The 12,150-nt window shown below is 41.5% G+C and overlaps 1 protein-coding gene across 4 annotated transcripts in view; it reads left to right on the forward strand.

Annotated features, from left to right (window-relative positions):
- Positions 1 to 12,150, forward strand: part of RNF17 (ring finger protein 17) — a 203,371-nt gene that overhangs the window by 67,211 nt on the left and 124,010 nt on the right. For 2 of the 4 annotated variants that reach the window (XM_084633486.1, XM_084633487.1), the window contains exons 14-16: positions 3,301 to 3,381; positions 5,295 to 5,456; positions 10,607 to 10,796. In XM_084633486.1, coding sequence (XP_084489612.1) covers positions 3,301 to 3,381; positions 5,295 to 5,456; positions 10,607 to 10,796 — 433 coding nt within the window. The remainder of the gene's footprint in view (positions 1 to 3,300; positions 3,382 to 5,294; positions 5,457 to 10,606; positions 10,797 to 12,150) is intronic. The other 2 variants (XM_084633488.1, XM_084633489.1) reach the window with 1 other exon arrangement.

The raw sequence follows: 12,150 nt of genomic DNA on the forward strand, positions 1-12,150 counted from the left end.
ATGCCATTCAATTTCTGTCCATTTTCCCCCATCCCACCCTCCTACACTGTCCCTTTTCAGGGACTCCTTTCATGAGGTCCTGCTCCTTCGGTAGGGTCCGTAGACATCCATGTCTGTCCTTATGCTCTCATCCTGCAACTATGATAGGTATATACCTGAAATTGTTAGGTCATGTAGCCACATGCACTTACATGTTCTACCATGCAAGATTGTGTCTTTGTCCTTTTCTGGGCTAGTTGAAAGAGGTGGTTCCTTTGTGGGACTTTAGTACTGTGCTGGCTACCCTTATGGGGTCTCTGAGCCCCTGACAACCTGTTCTGTCTCATCTGAGCCAGCAAGTGGCCTTTCTTGTTGCTATAACATTTGCAAGGAGAATAAATGAGCTGCAGGCCTTAATGGCAAATTTCAAAGACAAAGTGACCCTAAGGTTGCATACAGCATTTTTGTCGAATGTAGAACCGCTAAACCACCTTAACCAGATAATATACTGGTCTTTGTTATTCTTAAGCTGCATTCAAGCACAGATGAGGAGCACCTTCATATGCTGGATGTGAGAAGATGTGTGGTGTTATTTGAGGACTGAACCATTGTATTCCATCACCTTGACTTTTTGTTTCCTGTGCAGATTGCCTGGAAGGTCGGGCAGTTTCCCCATGCACTATTTCCAGTTGGATAATTGTCCTGCATTATGCCGCTCATGGATTAGCTCATATTACTCCTCCACAGCGGTGTCGGGGTCATTTGACGAGAACCCAAGCAACGTTGGTCATGTTCCTCGGTGATGTTTCAATATTGGGTATTTGCAGGGCTGCTACATGGTCTTCTCTGTATACTTCTACTAAGTACTGTGCTATTATGGCTGAGTCTAGATCAGATGCAAACATTGGGAAGGTGGTTCCGCAGTCGTTCTTTAGATTCCAGACTCTACCTCCTATGGCTTGTGAGTCACCTGAGTAGAATACACATTTCCACCCTACCTGTACTGTAACTGTTCTTTTGATGTGGCTGCAGACATGTATTCCACGGCCCTGCATCCCCTCTCCATCGGCATCTCAAATATTGACCTTCAATGAGAAGGAACTGAGGGGAGTTGCGTGTTGCTGCCCTTAAATTGTCATGGTGAAGGGATATGGGCCAGAGAGTGTGAGCACCATCCCTACTGGTCCTGGAAGGCAAAGTTCTTTGCTGCACTGTACACACGCACACACCTTAGTGGCATACGTGTTTGCACCCAAATCTTGAAGAACAACGAGTAGCTAACAATCTTTTCTTATGTGAACCATATGTTGGCTTGTTGAAAGCCTCCTGCTGCTGATTCCAGATTTGTTAACTGTTCTGCACTAAAATGTGTAGGACAGATTTTTTTCCTACTTCAGCACAATTCCTGAAGCTGTCTAGTTATTTTCAGGTTATTCTTCTTGCTCTTGCCTTCTCTCAAGTTTCCTTACTCTAAAGCTGAACAGGAAGATATGGAAAAGATCTTTTTTTTTTTCTTTGACTTTTCTTATGACTGTTTGATATCCTGCAGCATATTTCACTTAAGCTGCTACCACAACTTAATTAACCTTTGCACCCTGTAAATATTTTAGCTGTTCCTGTGCTCACACTGGTTGCACTCATTTTGTTTACAACCCCTTTTGGGAAGGGGATTGCAATTCCTTCCTTTGATTCCATAGTGATCAATGGCTCCATGTCTAGTTGGCAGCCGGTATCAAGTGGAGTGCCCCAAGGGTCGGTCCTGGGGCTGGTTTTGTTCAATATCTTCATAAATGATCTGGAGGATGGTGTGGATTGCACTCTCAGCAAATTTGCGGATGATACTAAACTGGGAGGAGTGGTAGATATGCTGGAGGGGAGGGATAGGATACAGAAGGACCTAGACAAATTGGAGGATTGGGCCAAAAGAAATCTGATGAGGTTCAATAAGGATAAGTGCAGGGTCCTGCACTTAGGACGGAAGAACCCAATGCACAGCTACAGACTAGGGACCGAATGGCTAGGCAGCAGTTCTGCGGAAAAGAACCTAGGGGTGACAGTGGACGAGAAGCTGGATATGAGTCAGCAGTGTGCCCTTGTTGCCAAGAAGGCCAATGGCATTTTGGGATGTATAAGTAGGGGCATAGCGAGCAGATCGAGGGACATGATCGTTCCCCTCTATTCGACATTGGTGAGGCCTTATCTGGAGTACTGTGTCCAGTTTTGGGCCTCACACTACAAGAAGGATGTGGATAAATTGGAGAGAGTCCAGCGAAGGGCAACAAAAATGATTAGGGGTCTGGAACACATGACTTATGAGGAGAGGCTGAGGGAGCTGGGATTGTTTAGCCTGCAGAAGAGAAGAATGAGGGGGGATTTGATAGCTGCTTTCAACTACCTGAAAGGGGGTTCCAAAGAGGATGGCTCTAGACTGTTCTCAATGGTAGCAGATGACAGAACAAGGAGTAATGGTCTCAAGTTGCAGTGGGGGAGGTTTAGATTGGATATTAGGAAAAACTTTTTCACTAAGAGGATGGTGAAACACTGGAATGCGTTACCTAGGGAGGTGGTAGAATCTCCTTCCTTAGAGGTTTTTAAGGTCAGGCTTGACAAAGCCCTGGCTGGGATGATTTAACTGGGAATTGGTCCTGCTTTGGGCAGGGGGTTGGACTAGATGACCTTCTGGGGTCCCTTCCAACCCTGATATTCTATGATGCTATGATATTCTATGATTGGGTGTTCAAGCCTGTTAGGAAGACAAGCAGTTGTGAGTTAAGATCAGAGTTAGTGTACTGTTTACTCTGAGCCACATCAGAGTAATTGTCAGCACTAAACAATGTCTTTTCATATTTCTTTATTTATTAAATAAGTTGATAGTGGAAGATGTTGGTAAGTACACTTTACCGAGAGATGCTTTTGCCATGTTTTTAGAATCCAATTGCAGTCTCGTGGACCCAGCAGCAAAGTGTCTTGTGTCCAAACAGCTTGGTCTGAGAATAATTATGTGGGCAATAATGTACCACAAGGGGATGGTGGTGGTTATATCTGATAACTGTATGACTCCAGAACATGGATGTATGATACCAAACCTAAGTGGTATAAACTTCATAATGAATACAGGTGTCTAAAATAACATCTTCAAGAAATACAGCAGCTTTGTCAAAAAGTTTCTGTAACGAGTCGTCCTGATCCTGTGGTGATATACAGTATCCTTGCACATTCAGGCTAGTACATTCTGAGCTAGTAATTATTCCACTGTCTCCATCAGTTATATCTAATTATATTAAACTCTCTCTTTTTTTATAAAAAAAAAAAAAAAAAAAGCACATTCCACAGAATATCTTAAAGATACACACAGGAAAAATCTTTCCCAGAAAAAGTTGATACCTTTTGGAGAAAGAGCAGGTAAATGTCGCTCCTCTGGTAACCGTTTCCTTGATATTCTTTAAAGAATGTCTTGTTTAACCAGTATTCTTGATGTTTGTTGATACTGGAATGGACAGAGATCGTAACGTTGGAAAAATGAGATTGTGACTTTTTAGGGGTGGTGTTTTTGTTTTCATTTTCCAAAAATCTCCTTCTCTGAAGTCTGAATAATGATTTTGCGAGGTTTTAAGCAAGCAAACTATTTCAACCCATTGAGAGATGAGGATGATCAGGACTGCTGTTCTTTCCCCAACATAAGAATCCTTGTCCATTCTAGTTCATAATCTTTCAGACTAAAAATTTGTGTGTAGCTTGTGTAAAAAAATATTATTTTATAAATTAACAATGTACTTAAAAGGGAAATCACTTTCTAACCTGTGGCCAAACAAGTCACTGTTGTCTTAGTTTACTTAAATTGTGGTGGTTCTTCGAGTGCTTGCTCGTGTCCATTCTATGTTAGATGTGTGCATGCTCCTTTCACCGTTGCTAGAGATTTTTCCCTTAATGGTAAGGGCTGGCTCTAGCACCTATGAAAAAGACTATACTTAATCTTCCTAATCACCTAGGGTAAGTTGATTTTTCAAAAGTGAATGGCATGTAAACCAATATAGTGCTCTTTTTCTAACTCTGTGTATAGTTACAGTGCTTTGGCTGCTGTTCATAGCTTTCTCAAGTTGCAGCAGAGTGAAAGTGGACTAGAGTTGTTTTAGTTTCCCCTGCTAATGTGAAATTTATAGGCAACAGTGACAAGAATCAGATCATCTTCACTAAGCTGCTGATTCCAAAACTAGAGCAGCAGTAAAGGAAGGCACTAGAATTATTAGTTAGAAGCCTTAATATTTATCAGACACCACCCAAATGGAAGCTACAGAAAATGTCCAAGGATATCACATTGGGTGAGATTCCAGTGCTCTCTGCTTTCTCAGTAGCTGGTAGGGTATTTGGCTCCTTGTGTCGGTGTTGCCCAGGGACAGTGAGGCCCCTCTTCTTAGTTCAGTCCTCTGTTTGAATTTTTTTTAAATCGGGTATCTATCTCTCATTTAAAATCAGGTATATAGCTCAGTTTGAGGAAGCAGATGTGCGTGGATGTGTGTGAATTGATATGACAGAGATTTTGAGGAAAGAAGTAATTTAGATTGTAAATTCTTTGGTGCAGGGACCTTTTTATGTGTTTATACAGCACCTAGCACAGTGGAGCCCTGATTCATGATTGGAGCCCTTACATATTAGCACAGTACAAGTAATAAATAAATCCTAGACACAGAAAATATAGGGGGAAAAGTAGAGAACAGTGTAGGAAAAGAAAGATAAATGGATTCAAAGTGTGAAAGGGGTGAAAAGAGGAAAGAGAAAATAATGACTAGAAAAGATGTACTATGATCCAAGAAGGAAAACAGGATACAACAAAAGCAAGAGAAACAGTAGTAAGTTATTAAAACATTTTTAACAGTCTATTACAATGAAATATTCTACAGAATACTACAACTATTTTACAGAAGGTGGCATGGTGGAACAATTATTTTTCACTTTGTAGTAGGTTTAGTCCTCAGACTAATAGATGTCAGGTAAGTCTTTCAAATCCTTTTATAGACGCATGTAATTTGTCTTTATGACTGTTATTTGTAGAAGTGCCTAACTCAGATATGTTTCTTCAGAGCACTGTTTAGAAGAGCACATCATCAAGGGGGTGATCATAGTAGTTAGTGTGAAAGAGTGGTAGGCTATCTGCTGATAACTTTAAAAACTTGTATTGTTGAAAAGTGTCATTGTGACTGGTTAGTTTGCAATAAAACAATAACATTTGCCTAGGTGTGAATGTTATATGTGCATCAGTAGATGTGGGGTATCAATAGATGTTTCATGTGTACTGTTTTCTGAACTGTTCTACACAGGTTCTCCAGAATTAGTTTTTGTCAGCCACGTAATAAACCCGTGCCACTTCTACATTCGGAGATATTCACAGAGGAAAACAGCAATTTTTTTGGAAAAAAAGCTGAGTCACTTTTGTAGTAGTAAGAGTTCATACCTTAGTCAATCAGACATTTTGGAACTAGGTAACTAAAATAATTTTCAAATACTTTACTTAATTTAAAATACCGTATTACAATATCTGTTTAGTTTTAAAATTTTTATTCTCCATTCGTAGAATATGTTCAGCTAGTAAAATATCCTATACATTCTGGAGTGAGTGTTGCTCTGGAGAGTCACTATGGAGCTGTGAGAGAAACAGAACACATTTTCACCTATGTTATATAAAGTTAGGCACTCATATATATATATATTGATGCCTAAATGATAGTGGCCTGATCTTCAGAAGGTCTGGAGCACCCACAGTTTCTCTTGACTTGAGCAGGAGTTGTGTGCTTTGCACTCCTGAAAATCCTGACACTTTTAAGTCACTGGCTATTGATTTAGCATCTGAATATAGCCATTAATTGGTGTGACTTTATTTTTTAATATATTGACTGAAAATAGATTAAGCCTGATTCATTCATTTTAGTGTATAAACCAATATGTACTCTCATGGGAGAAACCTTCCTTTCTTATGGTTAACTGAGTCTGGAACTGTTGCAGCAGTTAAAGTGAAAATAACATATTACTAGACATCCCTTGTCCCCATGGGATAGATGTTAGTCACATCATTTAATGCATTTCAGGAGAGTTCTTTTATTGAATGGTGATGAGCAGTATAAGAACCAGAATAGAACAGATAATAAAATTGAATAAATACTGGGATTTTATAATCTAGCAATTCAGTATTTTGACAGTTTCCTTCCTAAAAATTGCAAAAACAATGTTAAGTTTGGTGGCTGATATGAAGTCTGGTACAGTTACTGAGTGAAGGATTATGTGGTAGTGAAGAACATATTGGATCTCTTAACTGGTCATTTCCAGACATTATAATGTTTGGGTTATTAAAGCTGTAGAATTTTTATAAGGGAAACAATATACTGGTAGTTGTTGGGTTTTATTTGGACTTTAACTTTGTAAAAAGAAACTTGTTTGTTTGCAACCTAACTCAGATTCTTTTTCAAATGATGGTCTCTGTATGTATTCCACACATGGGTACACCTATGCTCCATGCTCCTGAGATTGGAGATTTGTAACAAGGTGTGTCCATTGGTCCATGCCTGCACAGGTTTTTTTCTTCATGGTGCTAACCGAGGGCATAAGGGGCAGAGTGGACTGATGCCTCTCCAGTTCCTTCTTTCTGATTCAGGCCATGTGGCAGTATCTTGTGTGTTCATAGATACCTTCATGCTTCTTTAGCAAACCTGTTAATAAATTGTAAATAGTTCTTAATATGGTATTTTTTACTCTTTGATATAGTTCATATAGTCTAGTTCCCCCCATCTCAGGGAATTTTCCCTGTGGACAAGGACTATACCCAGGGTTTAAGAATTGCATATCCTGGCCCCACTCCTTCTCAGTGAGCGACAAACACCAGTGCTGCTTTTACTGCTTTGGCAAGGCTCACAAATCTGCTAAGTGTTGCATCTGTCACTCCTTCCTCCCCGAACCCATAAGGGATGAGAGCTTCAGCTAAAGAAGCATCTCACAGACAGGGCCATGAGACCACCTTTAGTTTCAAGATGGAGCGAGCACCCTGTACCAGATTCAGTCGATGGCACCCATCCAAACAAGAACTCAGGAGCTAAGGTTTCATTTGCTAAGCCCAAAGAATTGCTTCCTAGGGCTTTTCATGTGAGCAGGGGGCACTCTCACAAGCAAAAGGACATGTGGTGGTGTCATCTTCAAAATCTGCCTCCAAAAGAAAGGATTCTTCCCTGACTTCAACCAAGTTGGGTGAGTCTTTGCATGCAAGTCCTAAGAACTTAGGCTCGCTTGAACTTCATCAGCGTGAGAGTGTGGCTCAAAGACGTACAGCTCCACCAGTACTGACTTTGGTGCCAATGCTTAAAACAAAGGATCAGAACGAACCGGCACAGTCTAAGAAGTCCGGGCTTGACACTGAATCAGTACTGGACCGCTCCTGGAAGGGCCTGCTAGATCCAACAGTCCCAACTAGAGGAACACTCCTGTGCTTTGGGAAGGTCCAAAACCTTCATCTCCTCAAAAGACATCTTCACCTATCCCTGTTTTCAGTTCCTACTTCTTTCAAGTCCATCCTTATTCAGGGATATTGAGACACTGGAGGATGAATCTACCTCAAGAGGACAGGAATTTCCCCCTATATCTTCCGTGAGCAGGAGCATCCATTTGCCAATACCGGTGACTCTGCCATTTGAGCAAGAATCTGCCTTCTTATTGGCTGAGTTGGAAGTTCCAGACAAACAATTGTCTCAATGTATGTGGGTTAGTCCAGACAGACTCTAGAACAATGTTGGGCAACCTGTGGCCCGCGGACCATTTGTTTACATTTGCATGGCTGTCCGCCTCTCCCAGTGGCCACAGTTCACTGTTCCCAGCCAATGGGAGCTGCAGGAAGTAGCGGCCAGCATGTCCCTGTGGCCCACTCCACTTCCCGCAGCTCCCGTTGGCCTGGAATAGTGAACCGCAGCCACACAAATGTAAACAAACTGTCTGGTGGACTGCCAACGGATTACCCTGATGGGCTCCATGCTGCCCACCACTGCTCTAGAAGTATAGAAGACCTGGGTTCTATCTACCCAGATACAACTATTCAGGTACCCAGTGCCCTGGGGTCCCCCTGACTGGTTGACTTCCTGCTGGTTATTCCCGGCATTCTTGGGATCACTATACTAAGCACCCCCATTTATACACAAACTATACCTGCTATCTCCTAGCCAGCAGCTGGCTTTGTCAGAATATGAGGCAGAAGAAGTAGTTGACCTGGATCTGATAGTCCTAACTGCTGTCTCATTCTCCTTACCAGATGAGGCAGTTGCTCCTCCTTCACCTTCCCTGTCTGATGACCATAGGCATTATCAGGAGCATCTGGAGAGAGTAACGTCTTGGCTCCAGATTCAGTAGAGGAAGTCCAGGATACCCATCACTGGACATCTTACAACCTTCTGGACCCAGTGGGGTGGCCCTTCCAATTAGGGAGGCCATTTTGGAGCCTGCCAGGGCAGTGTGGCATATCCCTATTTCCTTTGCCTGTACCCTTAAACAGCTGAGAAATTTTATTTTGTACCGGCTAAAGGGTCAGATTTCATTTTTTATCCACCCAGGACCCAACTCCGTGGTGGTGCGGGCAGCTGCCGAAAGATCCAGGCTTCAACACCTTAAAACAACTCCATATGACAAAGGCACCAAATGCCTTGACCTTCTGGGGCGGAAGGTATATTTATCAGCTAGTTTCCAATTTCAGTTTGCTAACTACCAGATCTTTAGCAAAATTCAATTTCACGAACCATTCAATTTGTGGAATTCAAGAATAAACTTTCCCAGGAGGTCAGGGCTCAATTCCCAGCCCTCGTCAATGAAGGCAAATTGGGGGCTAAGACTCCACTCCAAGCAGTAATGGACACAGCTGACACTGCATCTAGCACTATTGCCAAGCTTTCATCATGATGAGAGTCCTAGCTTCATGCTGCAGGAATCCCCAGAGTGATACAAAATACCACTGAGGATCTGTCTGTGAATGAGTTCATTCAGTTCAGTGTAAGGATTGACAGGTTGCTACACTTGCTTAAGGACTTCAGGACAACCAGCCCCGAAGAGAAAGCACCACAAGTAGGTGTATAGGCCCATATCTCTCCCTCAGCTGTTTTACCACCAGTGCTCTTATGAACTGCCATGCAAGTGCTAGTGGATACAAAGATTAAGGTATGTGACTTCCTCTACCTCATTCGCCTCTGCACACCCCACTTACCGTCCAGGGCTTCTTTTGATGGGACTCTCAAACCACTTTACCTCTATTGATGCTGTCTCCTACTGCCCCCAAAGTTTTGATGTCCACTTCGCCCACAAATGAAGGGTGATAACAGGCAAGTGGGTACTAGAAATCCACTGTGGCTGCAGAATCAAGTTCATCTTCCTCTCTATATTGAGGCAGTCAATTTTATGCAATTCTTGCTTCAGAAACCGCATCATGCTCTCAGCAACATACCTAACAGGTGGGCAGGACTCTCTTGTGTGCAGTCTTAGCAGGTAGTTCTCCAGACACTACAAGTGAAAAATTTACAACTCTCCTCTGAATGACACATTGGCTCAGTGGAGAAAGCCATCTTGCGATCTCTTTGCCTCGGAGACAAACAAGAAGTTCAGTCTGTACTGCTCCACAGCATCATTAGGTCACTGCTCCAGTGGTGATGCCCTTCTTCTTCCCTGGATGGACCATGTGAGGTATGCCTCTCCTCCCATTCCACTACTTCCTTAGGTTTTTCAGAAGATTCATCAGGACAGGACCCTGGTCATTCTCATTACACCCAATTGATCCAAACAGTTCTGATTTCTGGATCCCTTCTGAATGTCAGTCTGTCCTCCTTCCCAGAGACGTTCTGAGTTAACCGCAAAATCAGACATTCCAACCTAGACCCTCTTTATCATACGGCCTGGTATTTGGACAGAACTCAGACCTGGAGCACTCATGTTCAGAGGCTGTTCAAAGTATTCTTAACCACAATAGAAATTTCTCCACCAGAAAATGCTACCTAGTTAAGTGGAGGCGTTTCTGTACCTGGATGTTACAGGAGAAATGTTCGTCCGCACTGCCCCTTGTACTCTTGGTTATCCACATGTGCAAAAAACCATGCAGGCACAGACCAGTGGATACTGCTTGCTACAAATTTCCTATCTCAGGCACAGGGAACACATGTATATCCATGCATGGAATACTGAAAATGGACCGCACATCTTGAAGAACCTCCAGTTATAGGTAAGTAACCTCCATTTTCCATGGTCTGTTATGATCCCTGACAGATATAAAAGGGAAACTAGAAATACAAAATGGGAAAGGATTGCCTAGAAAGGAGTACTGCAGAAAAGGATCCGGGTGTTATAGTGGATCCCAGATTAAATGAACCAACAGTTAAATACTATGGCTGAAAAAAAGGGAATATTGTTCTGGGATATATTAGCAGGAGTGTTGTAAGCAAGACGTGAGAAGTAATTCTTCCACTCTGCTCAGACTGATAAGGCCTGAACTAGCTATATGGTAAAATGTAAACCATGGCAGGATGTACTAAAATGTAATGACAATAGCTTCTAAACTAAGATATTTAAATCATGGATTTAGTTGGTTTAAAATTGTAGTGTTTTTTTAATCTTTATTTAGGTGCAAGAATCTTTATCAACAGTAAAGAAAATGGAATGTGGTGCCGTGGAACTATCACTGAGTTAATTCCCCTGGAAAGTAAAAATAAGGAAAAACCCTGTGGTTCAACAAAATACAAAATTCATGATGTTGCAATGATGCAAGTATTCATGGAAGACTTTGGGAATTCTGAAGTTTTAGTTGGTTCAGGGTATGATTATCGTATCATAACTACATCTATGTCTTTGTGGATAAAAATAGCCTCTTGTCCCAAACTGTGGCATTTCAGCTGTTGGTTTCTGATAGGAGTATGTACTATGAAAATGAATAAAACTACCTTTTTCACAAATTAATAACCAAATACACAAATGAGTGCTCTGTGACTTGCATATAGCCATGCACACAAATATTATATACATTAACCTCTGAGGAAATACATCTAAGTTACGGTACAAGACATGAATGTTTAAAATTGCAGACTTTGAAAATTCAGTGTCTGAACAAGATACATTTCCATGTTGCCACCTATTGCAACTTTATTGCAAATATCGTGATATTTGGTGTCTTTCTAAAAGCACTCCTGTAATCATGACTGTATGAGAATCTTGGCTTTCATTTAAAAAAATGGTTTCTAGCCCTCATGGTTACAGAGAGAAGTTTGAAAATGTGATGAAGTGCATCCTATGGGTCAAATCAAAAGGTAAATAAAAGGAATCTAAAATGTGTGGTTTTTGTTTGTTTTTGTTTTTTAAAGATTTGTAAACCAGTCTAATGGTTTTGAGGGGTTGACTCCTGGTTTTTAAACATTTGAAGCTTGCAATACTGTATTTCTCACAATTGTAAAATAAATTTGTCACTAACAGGCTAGATAGGAGGAATTGTGGTTTTACAGGTCTTAAGAATGAATTGGGAGAACTAATTTTTTGAGTGATGCTGGAGCTTTTTACACTGCTTTTTCTAATGGCATCAAACCTCGAAAAGCATATAACTCTGTCATGAGCATATTCTATATACCTTTTTTTATACTTTGGCAACGTTTTAATATCTTGTGCCAATGAAGTCAAATTGAATTTTGCTTGTTTGATTTCTGTCAGTGTATTAAGATGACCCCCATGTTTTAAAAAGACTATTTTCCCTAATCTCTGAACTGTGTTTGTGGGGAAGTGTAGGCACAGTAGGATTTCTGAGTGTTTTTTTTAATGCTTGCTGTTGCAGTAGCTGAGTGACCTTATGAAGTCAGGCTTCAGAGTAGCAGCCGTGTTACTCTGTATCCGCAAAAAGAAAAGGAGGACTTGTGGCACCTTAGAGACTAACAAATTTATTTGAGCATAAGCTTTTGTGAGCGACAGCTCTCCATCGGATGCATTCAGTGGAAAGTACAGTAGGGAGATTTATATACACAGAGAACATGAAACAGTGGGTGTTACCATACACGCTGTAATGAGTGATCAGGTAAGGTGAGCTATTACCAGCGAGGGGGGTGGGCAGGGGAGACCTTTTGTAGTGATAATCAAGGTGGGCCATTTCCAGCAGTTGACAAGAATATCTGAGGGACAGCGGGGGGA

This window comes from Lepidochelys olivacea (assembly GCF_965140295.1).
Source record: "Lepidochelys olivacea isolate rLepOli2 genome assembly, chromosome: 1".
Taxonomy (NCBI): Eukaryota; Metazoa; Chordata; order Testudines; family Cheloniidae; genus Lepidochelys; species Lepidochelys olivacea.